Source organism: Semicossyphus pulcher, unplaced genomic scaffold, assembly GCF_022749685.1.
Source record: "Semicossyphus pulcher isolate SPU_LCO1_2020_fin unplaced genomic scaffold, fSemPul1.0.p SCAF_2, whole genome shotgun sequence".
In the NCBI taxonomy this organism is placed as follows: domain Eukaryota; kingdom Metazoa; phylum Chordata; class Actinopteri; order Labriformes; family Labridae; genus Semicossyphus; species Semicossyphus pulcher.
The window spans coordinates 19,075,325-19,094,582 of record NW_027211693.1 but is presented as its reverse complement, the minus strand read 5'-3'; the positions used below and the strand labels follow the sequence as shown (position 1 = coordinate 19,094,582).

The 19,258-nt window shown below is 42.7% G+C and overlaps 1 protein-coding gene across 1 annotated transcript; it reads left to right on the top strand.

Annotated features, from left to right (window-relative positions):
• Positions 1-2,678: 2,678 nt before the first annotated feature.
• Positions 2,679-17,794, top strand: LOC138597867 (neuronal acetylcholine receptor subunit beta-2-like). The gene is made up of 6 exons (XM_069669383.1): positions 2,679-2,730; positions 11,680-11,825; positions 11,952-11,996; positions 12,281-12,390; positions 16,200-17,190; positions 17,639-17,794. The coding sequence occupies exons 1-6, from the start codon at positions 2,679-2,681 to the stop codon at positions 17,792-17,794; spliced, it is 1,500 nt and encodes a 499-aa protein (XP_069525484.1).
• Positions 17,795-19,258: the final 1,464 nt, after the last annotated feature.

Sequence of the window (19,258 nt, the reverse complement as noted above, 5' to 3'; positions counted from 1 at the left end):
TAACTATTTTGAGCCTCATAGTTAGATACATCATTTGAATGACAGTAAGGTGCCACTACTTGTCTGCTAGGTTTCATCTCAGCTGAATCAGCTGCACGGTGGTGAAGTGGTTGGCACTGTTGCCTCATAGAAGGTGCCTGGTTCAAATCCCGGTTTGGAAGTTGGGGGGCCTTTCTTTGTGGCATTTGCATGTTCTCCCCGTGGATGCTTGGGTTCCCTCCAGGTAACCTGGCTTCCTCCCACAGTCCAAAGACATGCTCATTAGATTCACTGGTGACTCTAAATTGCTCGTAGGTGTGAATCGTTGTCTCTCTGTAGCCACTTTCCCACTGGTGAAAATATCTGCCAACATCTGGCTTTTTTGCTTAATGGGAATAGCTGCAATCGGCATTCAGACCCGGGTCAAATGACTCTGCAGTAGACCCAGGAAACTATTGTTGCGCCGAGTTTGATAAACAGACTGAATGAGTAATAGACACAATAAAGACCTAACCACCGTAACATCTTCACTGTTTACTAACCCTGTCTCCAGCGCGTTTGTGACGTCAGATGGTGACGCAGCAGAAAAGAGACTGAAAGCAGGATACTCCTGGCAATGGGAAAAGAGACAATCAGCATCTATAAGCAGGTCTTCCAGGTTCTAAAAAACCTGTGTCAACACGCTAAATTTAGATGGGAAAGGGGTATATGTGTCAACCCTGTGATTGACTGGTGATCAGTGTGTACCCCGCCTCTCGCCCAATGACAGCTGGGATAGCGGTATAGATAAAAGATGGATGGATGGACTCTAAAAACTCAAACTTAGTCACAACCAATCAGTCAGGTCACAGTGGTTACATCTCCTTCTTAAAAAACAGTTTGTGACTTGCCCCTCCAGTTTTAATGCCAAGCTAAGTTAGCTGGCTGCTGGCTCTTGCTTTGGACATGAGAGTGTTATTGATCCTCACATCCAACTCTTAGTTAGAGAGTGAAAGTGTTCCTCAAGATGTTGACCTTCTCTAGCAACAATGTCCTCACCTTTTTCTTACATTACACCTATCATCTTCAAAAATCTCCTTATTTAAATAGTAATAAATTAGTCATTTTATAATTTTATTTCCCCCTTTGAAGGTTTTTTACCTATTTCTTCCTTTGGATCCTCTCCTCCTGCTCTCTGTCCACGCAGTAAAATAATTAGCAGGAGTCATTTTGTAAAGCACATTTAAGGCCATGTCTTCTTGCTGCCCTCTCCTCTGCTCACATCACCAGAGGGACCTCGGGGGTAGTTATACTGCATTGACGTGTGCAGACTTGAGAGGCCTGCAGCCTTTTCACTCAGTCAAACACAAGGACACACACACACACGCACGCACACATATTTTCCTCTGTAACGCCTGATCACAATCATGATTGACGAGCTGAGGCTGCTTGAACACATCACAGGCAATAAAAAGTATTGTTCCCCTTGTTGATGTTGGTTGACTTGATCAGTTTTTTATAGTTTTTATAATTTTATTTTCATTACAATGGGTGTATTTGTACCGTGACAAATTATATAATGTGATGAAATGAATATAGCTAGCAGCTTTAGTTAGTGTCTTGATTACAGGACTGTCTTCTGGATCTCTGCTGCTGAAGTGTCGTTGAGCAACACACTGTTTTACCCCAAGCTCCATAGCTGTCCTGTAGCTGACCCTGACCTTTGACCTCACTGTGGTGATACTTGGGAATCCGAGTGCCCTTTAGGGATCAATAAAATATCACATTCACTAGATTATTTTTATTTCACGACAGGTTGCGAGGACCTTAATGTTTTTATGCGTCCTGCAGAAACATGAAGACCCCCATGTGACATTTAACTCCCCACATGTGTTTTAATGCAGATAATAAGGAATTCACTGATTTGCTGCCAAAGATCTGCTTCCACACAACTTCAGTCTTTGCTTTGAATCATTTTATTTCCTCATCAGTCAGCAGGAATGAAAAGAGATCAAGTTTTCATTTGTAGTTTCAGCCACAGCTTTGGCTCCCCGCTGAGCTTCATAAAAGTGTGTTTTAATTAACTTAATTTCAATGACGAGCTTCTCCTTTGATTGGACAAGATAAGGTTGGTCTCAGTGGCTGCTGGGTATTGAAAGTCCTCCCTGGGGGATTTCTGAGTGTTATCGCTTCCTGTTTGTTGTCATGTCACACTGTGTCTGTAAAGACGACAGAGAGTGAAACTGACGCCCGTCGGGGGAGCGCACTGGGCGGGCAGGTCGATGTGAGGACCGGGACGCTTAAATCTTTTATCTGGAGAATGGCCGTTTCGGCGATAACAGGATTGGCGTATCCCCACTAGCTCCTGACCCATATTCCCGAGGAAAGCGTTGTTTGCATCGCTCAAGAAGAATTAAGTGGGACTCTGTTCTGTGCAGCCGGTTTCCGCTGCGCGCAATCACAGCTCCAGGACCAGCGCTGGAGTCGGTGCGCTCTGGCAGAAAGCATCCAGCCCCCTTATTTCTGGGATCAGACAGGAGTCAGTTCTCCTCTCCATGCCTCCGAACATCAGATACCGGCCGTCATTTGCGGGGAAACCGCTTTAATCCTGCCTGATTTTTCTTTTTTTGTTTCTCTCTTTACTTACTTTCATCGAGGGCAGAAAAGAGGACAAGCACTGTAAGTTTTCGCGTGGGTGTCGAACTGGAGGGGAGGAAGAGATGGCAGCCCCGGTGAAAGCAGCATTGGCTCTCCTGGTTCTCACCGTGGCAAGTGAGTAATCCTTTCAAATCCTCCTGGCACGGGACAGGGGGGTTCCTAATGCGTACGGGGCTTTGGTCACACAGTCTATGGCTGTTCATTGTAAAATATCACATTCTCTCTCAGGGCTCTGTGCATGCCAATTACCGTAAAGGGTCTTGTAAATTCATTTTATTCAATGTTAAATGTGTTTAAATGTCACAAGGGCTTTGCAGCCAAAAAACAACCCACTCCAAAACGGGCTCCTTTAAGCGAAGCGTAATTATCTTAATGAGTGTTTTAATTTTGAGAGAACATTTTAACATACAACACGTGATACCGGAAAGCAGGCCAGTGGGGAAAAATAGTGGCATTTCCTTGCGTCAGTCAGATTAGCACGTGATTTTTAAGCACGCCTCAATTAACAAACTGGCTCCTCTTTACACAACAAACCCACAGAGTCAGAACGGAATCGTTTTAATACGCATGGGTGTGATATTTGGGAAGGATGCACTGCTTTTGCACACATTTCCCTGCAGTCCTCCATCGCAATTTACAATGACAGTTTTGAACCTTTTGACACTGTGGTGCTCTTCTCATGACTCATTAAGCAGTTGGATGATTGGTATGTATTTGTGGGCACACTTTGGTGTCCAAATGTACCTGATGAGATCTAACAATGGTAACCGGTGGCCTTTAATATGCTCTAATGTGACCAGCAGTGTGCCAAGGCCCTCTGATGAGACTAACAGACAACCTTAAGTGAGTGCACATCAGTCAGGTGATGCACAGAGAACATCTTTTTTATTTCTTTTCTTTAATTGAAGCAACTTCTGGGACTTTTGTCCCACTGCAGGGAACTCCCTCTCAGGAGCTGTCCATGGTGCTGAAATGTGCCCTTACTGTGCCTGCTGCTTTCAATAGGGACAATCCTGTTCCTCATTGTGTCTGCTTCCTAAAATTGGAAGAAAAACACCTCATCAATGTTTAATTAGTCAGGTGAGTTAATTTATTTGATAAATAAACATGAACCCACTAGGGGGGCATTATGCAGATGAAGATGTCTTCACTTGTTTGTTTGTCTGCCCTTTTGACCTTTCAGCACTCCTTGTTTTATTACCTTCCACAGAGGTATATGCATCTATATGTCACATCTGCAAAACAACAGACTCCCTAAAACAAATTTTATATAGACATTTTGCAACTTGTGTATTTAAATTCAGTTTAATCCCCTTCCTCTTTCTTCCTTGCTTACTCTTCCTTCATCTTCTTATGCCCTTTTTTTGTCCGTCACATCAAACCTGGTCTTTTTCCATGGCTCTTTCGCTCTACCTGTTCTCTCTCTGCTCTTTGCAGATGAGGCATTGCAACACTTTTGCCCCATCCCTCCTATCTATCTTCAATCTTGCGGCAGTAAAAGGACTAAATCCAGGCAGCCACTTTGCTGGGATGTACGTCCTCATCTTCTCCTTTCAGCTCCTCTACCCTTTTCACTCTCTGCCCCACTCTATCTCTTCCAGCCCACCAGATTTCCCCCCATTTATGCGATACTTTTCCACTCCTTCTCTTAAGCTGTAACTTATCTGACACATTGAGTTCCTCATCATGCATTCATCTATCTCCCGTCGTCTCTGTCTCTCTCAGGATCAGCCACATACCGTAGTTGTTTTGCTAATGTGTGCTTCAATTGATTGGCTGTTTTGCTTTGGAGTTTCAGGGGATAGCGTGTGATTGCCTACACACACACACACGCACACTCCCGACTCTGCTTCTCTGTTGCCCCCGGGTTAAACTTTATGTGTGGGTGGGCAGATGTATGCATTTCTAAGTTTTGTCCCGGGGGTGTTGATTCTCACAAGCTTTTAAAAGTGCTTTCTCAGAACTGCAGATGTGTGTTCGGTTGAGAGGGCCCAGCTTCAGTGAGTCAACACTTCATAGTAAATATTAGTCATTGCGTTGGCACACTTGTTTGGATGTTGAATGGAAGGAAAAAAAGGAGCAGAGCGAGCTGCATCAGATCTTTTTTAAGAGGGAACTGGTGCGAACTAAAGCGGGGATGACACTGAGGGAGTTGAGAACAGAAGGAACACACTTCTCCTGCCGCCATTATGTCTTCTGTACTTGAACTGCTGAAAAGAGCAGGACAGATGTAAACAAGGGAACGGTTTTTACAGACGAAAAAAATCAATATGAAAAAAATAGTGGTTTTACAGATGGAATCACTGTCTGATGAAGAGTTTGAGAGCACAGGAAATCCAGCGAGACGCTAGAAAACCACAGTTTCTCAGGCAGAAGCTGCACTGAGATCCATGTGAAATGTCTTGTTTCAACTTGACTCTGTGGCTCGGGATGCAAACGAACGCCACATGGGTGTCTTTTACAGCATGACTGATACATGCAGTGCACTGAGCAAAGCCAAAGACAGCTGAAGCCTAAATAGTTTTGGCCTCAGAAAGGCCACCCCAGATGGCAAGGTATTGAATAATTCACCACCCTCGAAAAAGGATGCAGAGTTTGGATGCTTTTTCTCTCCGTACACCGGACTGATGACACAGCCTGTCTGTCCATCTGCGTCACCCAAACACAGCTGCATGTCTGGGTTTTGTTGTATTATGTTTTGACTCACACTGTATGTCGTAAAGAAGGCTTTGTGTCGATTTGATCTGGTTGAGAAAGTCCCAGAGAATAGTCTCTGATTGTGGTCGAGTCCTCGCTTGTGAGATGATGGCATTTTTATTTTAGTGGCGATGAATTATTGAGGTGAGGAGAGTGCAGCGAGCCGGACAGGAGTGTGTGTGTGTGTGTGTGTGCATACATGTGTGATGAAACCTGCTGGTACACTCCCTAATGCTCCTTCTCCTTTCTTACATGCACCTCATACACATCTCATTTTAGCCACATGTACTGTTTTAGCGTATACAGTCCAACCCCACACCTTACATCTCTCCATGCAGCCTGTAGTGTGTTCCTCTGCTATCCTCAGCCCTTCCCACCTGTCACGTGGAGTCATTTGCCTTTCGCAGTCAACTGTTCTTTTGTCATTGGGTTATTTTTATGCCAAACCCTTTACATTTTTAAGGCAATATGACATCTTCGATTTCACTCAGAAGGCAGAAATCAGACAGCAGCCAGAGGGAAGCTCGTGGCACTACATGGCGTAGCACGCTGTAGGTCAAAGAGTCATAAACGTGCATTAAATACGTGCCTTTATACCCAACAATCCTTTAATATAAAGCCTTACTTTTTGCACAAACACTAAATATGTGTGTTGTGACAGCTCTCTGTTTTTGAGAGTTTTGTTATTATGCTTGGATTAATTGTGGTTTGGAAAAGGAAATAATACTTTGTGATTAGTTAAATAAAACCAAGCAAAATCGTATTCATATACAAAGTCACCATAATTTAAATAGACTGTTTTAAAGGCACAGATGATTATAAAAACAGGATTATTTGATCAATGAATTTCTGAACACTGCCAACGCATTGTTTGACGTAATTTCTATTATCTATTGTGTTTCTTGTTCTTTAATGTAAACCTTTTTTATGCTGCTGATTTGCCCAGGCCTCCCTTGTTGAAGATAATTTGTATCTCATTGGGAGTATTCCTTGTCAAATTAAGGTAAAATAATAAAAAAATAAGCAGTAAATACTCTGTGGAGATATTAAAGGCGGACTCCAATTTTTTGATACTGCACCTTCTAAAGCCCAGATACTCTGCTCTTAAGTCCTTTGTATGGGTCAAGCTCAAAAATCACTGGCTACTACATTAAGCATGTTGCCATCAATATCATTCATCCGTCTGCCCCGGGTAACTTCAAGGTTACTTCTCTCTGACCTGAGATCACAGACTGTGTAAAAAGACGGACGACATGAAAGCTCCCTAAAAGTGAAGCAAAAACATGTCGAGCGCCCCCTGCTGACTGGCTGCAGTATAGGTCATAAAGCCCGCCTCCTCCATGTTAACAGATGGGACATGAGTCAAAATACTATAAAAACAAAAAAAATACTATGAACTATAAAATCCAAATATATAATAAACATGGTTTCTGTCATTATAGTTAGTTCTTATCATGCTGATTTATGCGCAAGTGTTTAATTGGTTATTAGAGGCTGTAAAAAGGATGATTGACAGCTCTGTTGACAAATAAGGCTCCTGCAGCCGATCTGTAGCAGAGTAGAGGAGGAACAGCGAGAGGAGACGTAACTAAAACAATCACTACAGTCATTGAAGTTTACATATCTGTGAACGTCTGCTTATGACCAACACAAGAAGCTGTTCTGTTGATCTCTACTGCACTCCGAAAGACATCACCAGTGTGAGATGGCAGCGCCCATCACAGGGACAGGTCGTCCATCTTTATATACATTGTAGTCATTGGTTGAGCTGCAGAGGACATCATGAAGTTATTAAGTCTCCTCCATGATGAGTAAAATAAACCTCACATCAGTGGATTGCACCTTTAACTGAACTTCTGGGAGCCTATTTTCCCATCATTTATTTTGTTTTGTTTTCAGTACAAAACAGGTTTCTGTCACTTCCTGTAAATTTCTGGCCCCTCTGTTTGTCACTGATTAGTGTTTTTTTATTTTAACGAGGCTTTAATCCAATTAACCAAAGCACCGTGACAAATAAAGCTGAAAAGCAAACAATGAGTAAGACCAACAGGATTTAAAGAAAGTGTGGTCTCCACTCACAGGCCACCAAAACCTCAGAATCACCACACACACGCTTTTAATTAGTAAAAGAATTCTGCATGCTTTTATGCAGCACTTTGCACCTTTACTGCATCTAAACAATGAATAGTTTCCTTTGTATAAGTGTGATTTCCTATCAATCATCACCCTAACACGGCCTGATCCAATTCTCCAATTCTTTCAGATGATTATTCTGGTTTCGTCTTACACTCCCTGCTGTTGTTTGTTGTGTGTGTTTGTGTGTATATGTGTGTGTCTCTGCCCATCTCCGTGCCTGATCTTGACAGACGGAGCTCTGTGTTTCCTCGCTCTCCAAAGACGTTTACCCTCGAGCTTTAGTGTCATGTCACAGTGGCTCAGACGTTGGACACTTCCTCGCTCTCCTCTTCCTGCTGGAGGTTAACCCAGACTGACCAAGTGTAGAGTGTATCTCTGCTTCCTGCACCTGCCTTCAACGCTCGGCGCCCTTTGTTGTCAGTTTGATGTCCACACATGTCAGACAACATTTTCATCTTGAGTTTATATTGATGTGACAGTTGGCAGGATCGCTGAAATCGAGTGCAAGTGAAATGCCAAAATAAACAACATTCATGGTCGGCTAAAGCTGCTAACTGCACAGTTTTGAGACGTCTGGACACGAGGATGCTGCTGAGGTCAGAGCAGAAGTGTTTGCACAGCCGTTTCAATATGAATGGTGCATAATATCTTCTACTGAAAAGGAGCTGAAATCGAACCTGGATATAAAAGCATCAAATTCTAGGTCAAGATGTAGTTTCAAAGCTACTTAAGGAAGTTAAAACAACTACAAAGCAACTCTCCTCAAACTGTCCCTCTTTTTACTGAAGTTTAATCTTCTATTCACAGAGATCAAACGTCCTCCAAAAGCTCTTACGTATTTTTTTGTCGGTTCAAGTACAATTTCCCTTGCTCGACACAGGCAGAACACATATCTCTCTGTGCTCTTTGTGCTCGGAAGAACATGGATGACGCAACTTAAAAACAGACGTCACTTGGAGTGGGCCACATCACAGACTATTGAGGTTGTTTTTTCCTTCACGAAGACATCAACACCAACCTTCCTACACCCGCTGACTCATCCATCTTCTGAATCTTGAATGGACTGAGCTTGCAAGATGCAGTCGTGCAGACAGAGAGAGGCTTTTTTTGGCCGAATAAAAATTCATGGAAACAAATGTGCATATGTTTTTAAAGATAACCTGGCTGAATCATCCGGTTGGTGGGATTTCTGGAGAGCTGTTGTTTTTTTTTTTTTGGTGCTTTAAATTTATTTTTAATATCGAAAGTTGCGCAAGTCTAGAGGAAGATACAAAAAGCGTAAAACAATGACATACAAAGTAAAAATACTAGAAAACTGTGGCATGAGTAAGATGATTGACATGTCAATTAATATTAATATATTAAAGGCTGAAAACAGAGCAGAAAATGCAGGAAAAATAAGAAAGCCATGACGGATATTATGATTACAGTGCTAAGCCGAGCGGAACGTAAAGGGCAAAACAAAAACCTTCATAATTATGCAGATAAGTTCCTTTTTTTGGCTCTCTTGTGTCTTCTTCATGCTCATGTTAAGCTTAATTAAATAAAAACTTTATGTAATAGACTTTCTGACTGCTTTCGGTGCTTTCGGGCAGAGATAAACACACTATCCTCCTCTTATGTAATCCACCTCTTGCTCTTTTCTTATCTTATCTTTCTGGTCATTAAACGGTTCATACTGTCCTTAGAGAGCCGTAGCCAACAGTCAAGTAAAGTTTATTTGTGAAGCACAAACAAGGCAGCTTTCCAGAAAACAAAGGGCCTGAAAACAAAGGAAAGAAAACAGGAAAGTGCAGGTACAAGACAGAGCAAGAGGGAAGGCTTTTAAATGAGAGCAGATGTGACACAGAGTGCTGATTGGCTTGTTCGGGAGCTCGGGATAAAAGCAGAGTTTTTTGGATTGCAGATGAAGTTAAAGCAAGACAAGTAGGTAGCGACAAGTCCATTTGAACATTTCACAGAGGGAACACAGATATGCAGACGTTAAAAAGGAGGAAATAAAAGCTTTTTGAAGTTGAAAATGTTGGAAAGTCTGGCATGCTCTGTGTTTGAAAGCACCCAGCATCGCTGAAGCTCTGTGACCCAGTCAGACTCTGTTCTTTGTTGATTAGAGGGTGAATTCAGCCCTGCGGAGGCTCAGTGACTGTGTGAGTGTTTGTGAGAGTGTGTGCATGTTTCCATGTGACTCATTATTGTCGTATGGACTGCAGATTGCATGCATTGTTAGTCTCATTACACACTCATTACATCTGAGGACACGCGGCATCGCTGCAGCACCTAATTGGTGAGACCTGACAGCACGAGATTTAAACATCGCTTCATCAACTACTGCTCGGGGCACATGTGTGTGTGTGTGTGTGTGTGTGTGTGTGTGTGTTCTTGCTGATTTATGGTCCTGTTCAATCAGGGAACCGACTAACAAGTCATCAGCCGAGGGAATAATTGTGAATGAAGTCAGGTTTTGTGTCAAAGTTTTAATTCTTTTCTGTAAGAATTTTGATTAAAAAAGATTGACTCCCCCACTGGGTCCCAGCAGCCCCAGTGGGGGAGTCGGTCGTTTCCCAATCAGATGGTTGGCGCTTTGATCCCAGTCTACATGAAAAGGTGTCGTGTCAAGACACTGAACCCCCAAATTGTTCCCAAAGGCATAGCCATTGCTGTTTAAATGGTTAAAGAGGGGGTATCATGCTGTTTCACATTTTAAGACATATATATAATGTTACAGTGTTGGATGTCCAGACTAAACGTGGGTGAAGTTTTAAATCTGTAGGTAAAAGTATGTTAGAGTAATCCCCAGGCTTCTCAGCTCAGGCTTCAGGCTGCTGTGAACGCCAGGTTCCACAAAGTTTTTTCTACACGCTGCACTTTGTGATGTCACAAAGGAGAGCTGGCCAATCAGAAAAAGTGGGCTTGTAGGGGCGGGGTTCCTTAAAGGGACAGAGCTGACTGAGTCGTTTCAGGTAGATGCTATATGAGGGCCTGCACAGAGCACCAGTGTGAGAAAAGTTTTTTTAAAGTGTAAATGATGCTCAGCTTCTCCACAGGTATCACAGAGTGAAATATGAAGCTTAGCATAATACCCCCCTTTAACTCCTGATTGGAGATTGGCACTTTGAATTGCAGCCTCTGCCATCAGTGTGTGAAAGTGAGTGTGAAAGGGTGAATGTGACATGTGATGTAAAAGCGCTTTGAGTGGTCTGAAGAATACTAGAAATATAAATATATAAGTACAGTCCATTTACCATTTACTGCTAAAGTACACACACATTTCACTTTTATGCAGTTTTAAGTCTTGCTTTAGTTTTCTTATTCTACCTTTACATATAGATAAACAGAGTCTGTCAGAGGTCACACTCTACATTTCCCCCAGGTGTCCTCTCCCTCTTGGGTCTTTGCCAGTGTCTTTTTTATTATCAAGTTCAGCTTTTAAAATCAATGTTATTTACAATATGGACAAAAAACACCACAGTTCCACATTTATAGACGCAACAAAAGGAAAAAAGAAATGAAAAAAGCCCTTAATGAGAAACCCCTATACTGTAGTTTCAGCTGCTAGCACAACAGAAGCTAGCATGGGAAGGGGTCAGCTCCTTTTATAGTCTCAGTGATGTCATGTTTATTGAAGCAAACCACTCAATACGCTCGCTTGACATGAAAAAATCAAGAGCATTTACCATGATAGCTAATGATAGCATGCCATTACATTATTGTGTAATGTGCCTGTGTTAAGCATGTTAGCATGGACGCTAATGCTTACAGGAAGGTAATGTTGACTGCAATTTGATTTAAAGCTATTATGTCATTAACTGTGTTTGACGTGACTTTAACCTATTGATGATCCAAGGTTAATGGCATTGTTAGCTCTGTAGTGACACCAGATGTTACACAGTGTCAATGTAATTTAACAATGTTCACTTTGGATGTATTAATGTTCAAACTTCTGGACTAAACCATTTAGTAAATATTGTTTTCCAGTAACTGTAGAGATTATCCTGCCAAGGTCACAGGTTTTGAGCTAATCCAGGCTTACATCGGTTGAGAGGGTCACCCTAGACAGGTAGCCCTTCAATCCCAGGCTGATATATAGAGATTGAAAGTTAGTCGCACCTATGGGCAATTTTAACTAACATGGACCTCCAACATGGACATTATAACCTTGACCACCATCATTAACATCGTTGTTGCTGTGTTTTTTTCTGTGTGTGTGTGTGTGTGTGTCTGTGTGTGTAGCTGCCTTGTGTGCGGAGGTGGAGGAGCGGCTGGTGAGTCACCTGTTGTCACCGGAGCGCTACAACAAGCTGATCAGACCGGCTGTCAACAACAGCCAGCAGGTCACCATTTACATCCAGGTGTCTCTCGCACAGCTGATCAACGTGGTGAGGACACACACACACACACACACACACAAATCCATAGACCATTGTTTAGCACAGATGGTGGAGATTATTTATGTTAGGAGTGAGTTATATCATCTTCAAACCTTGTGCCTGCCTGTGTTTCAGAACGAGAGGGAGCAGATCATGACCACCAACTGTTGGCTCAGTCAGGTTTGTGTCCCTACACCTCCTCTTGTTCGTCTTTCTGTATGTGTAAGTGTGTATGTTTGTTTGCCTTTACTCATGCTACGTCCAAGGTCTACCTATTAGTGGCACCAGTGTCTGACTTATATTAGTCATTAGTGCACAAACATGAACCTCTATGTTAAGTTCATTTGTGTCCTCGTTTTGGCTTGCATGCTATTTCTAATGCATCGAGTCTCTATATTTGTTTGTGTGAGCATGCATGTGACCTTTAAAGTGATTTATCTCCTTGTGCTCGCATGTGTGTGCAGGTGTGGAATGACTACAGATTAATGTGGGACCCTGAAGAGTACGAGGGAATCAAGAAAATCCGGCTCCCGTCACAACACATCTGGCTGCCAGACATTGTCCTGTACAACAAGTACGTCCGATTAGTTATGTCACAACGTGTGTGTGTGTGTGTGTGTGAAACGAAGTGATTACAAGAGTAGCAACAACTTTATTCAAAAGCCCCATTTCCTAAAATGTTCCCTCACGTCCTCTCTTTATCCTCTTATCTCTCCTTTATTCCAATTTTTCACCTCTTTTAGGAAATTGGATTTAACAAAAATATTTTAACACTGTTAGGACTGTCTGCAAAATATAGTCGCATGGTGATGAGTGACCTTAAAGAGATGAGGGATTACAGATTTATGCAGTGAACGAGAGACAAGGACATAAGGAAATGATAAAATCTTCAGATACTCTGACGATGTCTACAAATCTCAAACTAGACTGTGTAGTAAATCTTGGTCTTTGCAAAGATTCGATCTAATATTTGAAGAACGCGCCAGTTTTCGATGATACCCAGGAGACATCATCTGGAATTTTTCTTCGTGCACACAATTTGTGTTTTTGCACATATGGAACCACAAACATTGATATGAAAATATTATGACTGTTTACACGTCTACAGCTCATCTACAGCTGCACCAAACAGCTGCAGGGGAAAATCAATACATGAGAATGTCAGCGCTGTAATTTGTTCATTGAAGGAGAAATTAGCCCCGCTGCCTCGATCCACTGGCATGTTAGCTGACACACACGCAGGCTCCTTTTGGGCCCCACCTCGTCTCTCACACACATAGGTTCACACCTGGGTCTCTTTTCCTTTAGATGGCTTCTTGTATAACAGTGATAGTTAACTGTGATCACAGATATGTAGTTTATATTGGAGTGTTTGCTCTGCTCAAAGCATATCAGTGCCAATAATTAACTTTGTTTGAGACATTGGTTTAGTATAATGTGTGGAGAAATGTATGATATCTAACTTTCCTCCCAGCCTGTAACATTGGTGAATTGTGTACAATAGCTGTACATCATTTTCTGTATAGAATTGGCTATTTACTGTATCACATCGATTATTGGTTGTCAGCTGTGGCTTTTTATTCCTTTGGTAGGGTTATGGTTATTGAGTTTAAATTATTATTGAGTACTTGTTATTGCACAATATCTACTTCAATGTAGAAGCACAGGGCTTTGAGTCTCTTTGCATGTTTGGATAGTAATGGATACAAACTCATAATCGGCTATCATCTGACAACAATATAGCCTCTGAGAGCGACGGCACATTTTTGGGGGCCTTCTGGTGTAGCCAGGGATTCCTCAGACAAATGCTAAATGTTTCTCCGGGCCAAGGCTTCCTCTTCTGTCTGTTGGTCATTGTGTACAGTCTGACTGGAGTTAGAGAGATCAATAAAAGCACAATTGCTTGCTACAAACGGACACCAGAATACCAAAAAATCTTGTCCCTCTCCCACAGATTTGGTATTCAAATGCAAAATGGAGCTGGAGCCTATCCCAGCTGTCACTGGGGGTACACCCTGGACTGATCGCAAGTCAATCACAGGGCTGACACATAGAGACAGACAACCTTTCATGCTCACGCCCACACCTACAGGAAACTTAGTCTTTGGACTGCGGTTGGAAGCCAGAGTACCCGGAGGGAACCCACACATGCACGGGGAGAACATGCAGACTCAACACAGAAAGGACCACTATGTCTGAATCGGGGTTCCAACTAGAAACCGAACTGCACCACCATGCAGCCAATCACAAGATAATGCTTAACACAAAACGACTGTTTATAAAGTGCTATCTATCATTTAGCTGAAATGCTAAGCTACTGTAAGAGTTGCACAAATGAGAATAAGTAGTTACGTCAGCTAACTGACTCAGTAACGTGCACAGTACAACAATGTTCACCTAAACTAAGCTAACCATGGCTACCATTAGCCGCCATGTTTCCAAACACAGCAAGACAGTGTGTCAAGGTTTCAGTTGAAACAAGAAGGTTGAGGACCCAGATGCAGACTTGGATATGTATTTATTTAAACAAAAAGGCAGAAGACAAAACAAAAGGCTTACTGATTGAGAGTCCAGGTAACAAAATAATCCAAAGGAAAAAAACAAAACACACAGGAGCAACAAGGAAACAGGTAAATCCATCACGAGAAAGAGCGACAAAAGTCCACAGGAAACACGACAAAGACAATGAACCAGCACAGAGACAAGGGAGAACAGAGACTAAATACACTTAGGAGGGGAGGCTAATCAGACACAGGTGAGACAATCAAGGGCAGGTGAAAACAATCAGGGCAAGGCACACAATCAAAGTAAAACAGGAAATGATCTAACCAAAAAGACACAAGTGAAATACTTAACTAAACAAGACTAAATACTGACAAGAACACAGAATAAACTAAATACAAAACTAAACGATGAAAACTCATGACAAGGGACAAAGTGACAAGGTAAAACAAGAAATAACAACTGAACACCGAAATACAAGACAAAACCAGAACTAAACTAGAAACTCATGACACAGTGGAAGTAAGACCCCTGAATCTAGTAACTTAACTTTTGCTGTATTTAATTGCTAAGTATTTTTTCGCTCAAAGGTCATAAAGTATCTCTTTAAAGTAAAAAATAGCAAATCCAGCTGCCGCTTTCTCTGAACAAGTGCAAATATAGCAAAGTCACCCTGATGTTGTACAGCACTTGATCTAGCAGATGCACATCTGACAGTCACACCACAGGGGACTCTTGCCGCTGTTCTGGGGATTTTATTTCAAAAAGTTCAAGTTTTAAGAATGAACTTTAAACCTCTGCAAGCCCTTAAAGTGCTTTAAAAATTTAAATGTACAAGCTCCGTCTGCTGATGAGTCACGACCAAAAGCTGCAGCACTTAAACTAAATGGACCTGGAGGTGTGATTTTTTTAACTACTGTATCCAAGATGGAGCACTTGATGATGGAGAACTTTGACTCGGAGCAAGAGCTATAAGAAATTCGCAGCTGTGTGGACACAGTGCGGACAGTGTAACTCCTCCGTTTACACACGACTGGTCGGTATTAAACTTTTACGAACACAGATTGCTGGTCAGCTAAAGACCACATAAAGAGCATAATGGCTTAAGAGGCAGAACCATATGAGACAATCAGCACTACTTTACGACTTCAGGTCAAGGTCTCTTGCCAAGTCTGGGGGACCAGGGGTCGCAGGAAGCAGGTGGGGCCTCTGCATTTTTAATTAGTCGGCATATTCACAGCAACCCCAAAGCATTAGAGACCAAGTGTGATGGTTGGATTCCTGACCTAGTTTATAATTGATAGGCCACTTATCTATAATGCATCACCTGCAGCCTTGGTGAAAAAAAAAAGAGTCAGTCTCAGCAGATTTGAGCTGAGGGGGGAAGGTGTTGCCATGTTGTTGGGATGCGTCCCAGGTCGAGATCCTCCCTAGAGATGATAAACACATCCCTTGACTCTAAAACACAGAACTGTTGCACGTGTCCCCCCTGAAGCTACAAAGGTATGAAATCATTTTCTTAACACGCCATCTGCCAGCACAGAAAACTAAATTTATGTGCCTCTTAGCAATCCTGAAACCCGCTGGCTATCACTGGACAACGATATGTATTGCCTCAGGGAGGGATTGCCAATATTTCGGGCCTCTGGTCATTCAGATAAGCGAGGAGGAATTTCCAGGTCATGACTCCCTTTTCCGTGAACTCATCATTGTTAAAAGTCTGTCAGGCAACTTGGGGCGCAAGAATTGAGTTCAAGTTGAGAGCTGATGTCCATTACCAGATTTTAGATAGGTCTTTGAAGTTTTCCATAATCCTTCCAGTAATCAGTTTCTGTCTGAGTGCTTTAACTTTATTCTCTCTGTTACCTTTCCTTCCCTAAGTGCTGACGGGACCTATGAAGTCTCCTTCTACTCCAATGCCGTGGTGTCCAACAACGGTGAGGTGAACTGGCTTCCACCAGCTATCTACAAATCAGCCTGCAAAATTGAAGTCCGTGATTTCCCCTTTGACCAGCAGAACTGCACCCTCAAGTTTCGCTCCTGGACCTACGACCACACAGAGATTGACCTCATCCTCCTCAGTGATTACGCCTCGCGTGACGACTTCAAACCCAGCGGTGAGTGGGACATTGTTTCACTGCCTGGGCGCAAGAATGAAGACCCCAATGACATCAGGTACCTGGATATCACCTATGACTTTATAATCAAGAGAAAACCTCTGTTCTACACCATCAACCTGATCATTCCCTGCATCCTGATCACGTCGCTGGCCATTCTGGTGTTCTACCTCCCGTCAGACTGTGGTGAGAAGATGACTCTCTGTATCTCTGTCCTCTTGGCCCTGACTGTGTTTTTACTCCTTATCTCAAAGATTGTGCCACCCACGTCTTTAGCAGTGCCTCTGATTGGGAAGTACCTGATGTTTACAATGGTGCTGGTCACCTTCTCCATTGTCACCAGCGTTTGCGTGCTTAACGTCCACCATCGATCGCCAAGTACGCACACTATGCCTCCTTGGGTCAAGAGCATCTTCCTGTACCGGCTCCCCTCCTTCCTCTTCATGCGGAGACCCGGTAGCTCCAACATCCGCGAGAAGTTCCGGAAAAAGCACCAGCAGAAGTCGTTCTCTGACCAGAAGCTGCGTGGAGTAGATGGAGGGACTGGAAGTCCTCTAGGAGTATCGGATTCGTCGTCTTCCTTCTTTGTTAACGAGGACTCGGCCAAACGTTACGGCTGGAAGATTGGCGACTTGACGGAGAACACAGAGTTCAGGAAGAGGATGACGCTCAAGAGCAACATTGACGTGGAGGATGCGGTGGATGGAGTGCGCTACATTGCTGATAAGATGAAAGGAGAGGATGATGATGAAGGGGTACGTGTATGTGCATGTGCAGCCTACTTTGAAGGCTTTTCCTTTCCTTGGTTTAGTTTTTGGCCATATTAGTATCATGGCTGTTTGGTTAACAATGTTGGTCTGTTGGTCGGCCTGATAATGTGACCTTGGTTTTCCCGTGTCTTTCCCTAGCATCATCTAGGGCCATTGTATTAAATGGCTTACCAAATATTGGGTGGATTGCCATGAAATTTGGTTCAGACGCTCAAGTCCAAGTCACAAAGTGGCTCAGAGCAATTGCATCAACAACTTCAGTTCAAAGCACTGTTGTTTTAGCTAAAATATAATTACATATGGATAACGTTAAACTCCAGAGACTCAATTCTTCATAAAACAAAACAAAACAATTTAACTGAATACAACTGAATTTAGTTAAGTACAAGAAACACAACAGTGGTAATAGTTAATATCTAACCTCTCTCTGCAGATCATTGAAGACTGGAAGTACGTGGCAATGGTGATCGACCGCCTCTTCCTGTGGATCTTCGTGTTGGTGTGTGTCGTCGGCACATTGGGCCTCTTCATGCAGCCTCTGTTCCAGAGTTACAACACCCCCATTGTGGATGACATGGACCATAACTAAAGTCTGAAACCTGAACTTTGATCTCAACATGATCCAGACATGAACTTTGAGTCTTCCCAGAAAAAGAGCTCTGACAACAACTTTACACATAAACTCACATGTCCGCCTCCCACCACACTGGCAAATAATAATGATGCACTTTAGCCCTCTACCACTACCTGCTCACTTCTCTACTCCCAACCCTTCCCCTCTTCATCCTCCATGTGTCCCGCCACCCTCTGTTAATCTGTCGTTCGCAGTGTAACTGGGATCTTTTAATTTCAATTAACTTGATGTGTAATTCTGCTTTATAACAACTTGGGTCAAATTTTCATAGTTTTGACAGTCAGTCCATTGACAGGAAGGATGGAGATTGTACAATTTATTGTACAGATCAGAATAGCTGGCCCTGAACCAAGCACCAACTGAAAAATGAAGCAAATGCAAACGTGCCAAAACGTGCAGTTCCTTGAATGGCCACTTGAGGGTGGCTGCAAAAGTGAGTCAATCCCCACTGACGCCAATATTAAAGTGCCCAACTTTACAACAGAAATAAATCAGTTAACAACCTGGGACAAAAAAAAAAAAAAGCAAATGTTTCTATTCATGTCAACTCTATGGGCGGGTTTTTTTTTATGATACTCACCTGTTTAAATTATATGAAGGTTTAAAGTTATGCAGAAAGAAGGGAAAGTTGGTTTTACCTCAGCTAATTTGTGAGAATTGCAACCAGGTCCCTAGCCAAAACTTGACAGAAGATGCCTCAAAATATTTGCCTCAACCACATGGTTACTTTGATGAGATTAGCCTAACTTTTGTTAGTGGAAACAAGTGCAAAAACAAACCCTTTATAACACCACCTGTCTGTTGTAGCATCATGCTGCGTCTCAATTCAGGGGCTGCATCCTTCGAAGGACGCGTTGTACGGAGGATGAGTCCTCCGTAGCCTGCGCAGACCACTAAAGCCGAACTGAAATGAGACGGTCTGGTCTATGGAGGATTTCCTGTTTGCGTCACCAAACGTGGCTCCTATCGCCTAGCAACAGGAAGCTAGCGAGCTAACTAGCGATCATAACTAACCTATTATTTTAAAGAATTTGTTTCAAGGCCCCTTTTGTTATTTGTAACATTTGTATCGCTCGCTATTCGATTGTGCCGCAATGGAAGGACGACTCATTGTCGGCTGCATCTGAACGAGCCTTCAAAATGGGACAGCGTTCGCGCATCTCTGTGACGCAATTGGCTTTTCAAAAACAGCCTTCAAAGGATGCAGTTCCTGAATTGGGCCACAGCTTCAGTCACAGTTTACAGATCAACTTCCTGGTTCAACATTGACCTACCTTACTTATAGTATGTCTGTGAAGGTTCTCAGTCATCCAGGTCATGGTAATTCTAAGCTTCATCCAAAAGGCAACCGGACTTGAAGACGTTTCGTCTCTCATCCGAAAGGCTTCTCCAGAACTGAAGACTTACTTAAAGTAGTTG

Excerpts from the sequence above, each read along its gene's own strand:
- LOC138597867 (XM_069669383.1), top strand. The coding sequence starts at position 2,679 with ATGGCAGCCCCGGTGAAAGCAGCATTGGCTCTCCTGGTTCTCACCGTG. Across the intron at positions 11,826-11,951 it reads TCGCACAGCTGATCAACGTG|AACGAGAGGGAGCAGATCAT; the intron begins GTGAGGACACAC and ends CCTGTGTTTCAG. Across the intron at positions 11,997-12,280 it reads CCAACTGTTGGCTCAGTCAG|GTGTGGAATGACTACAGATT; the intron begins GTTTGTGTCCCT and ends ATGTGTGTGCAG.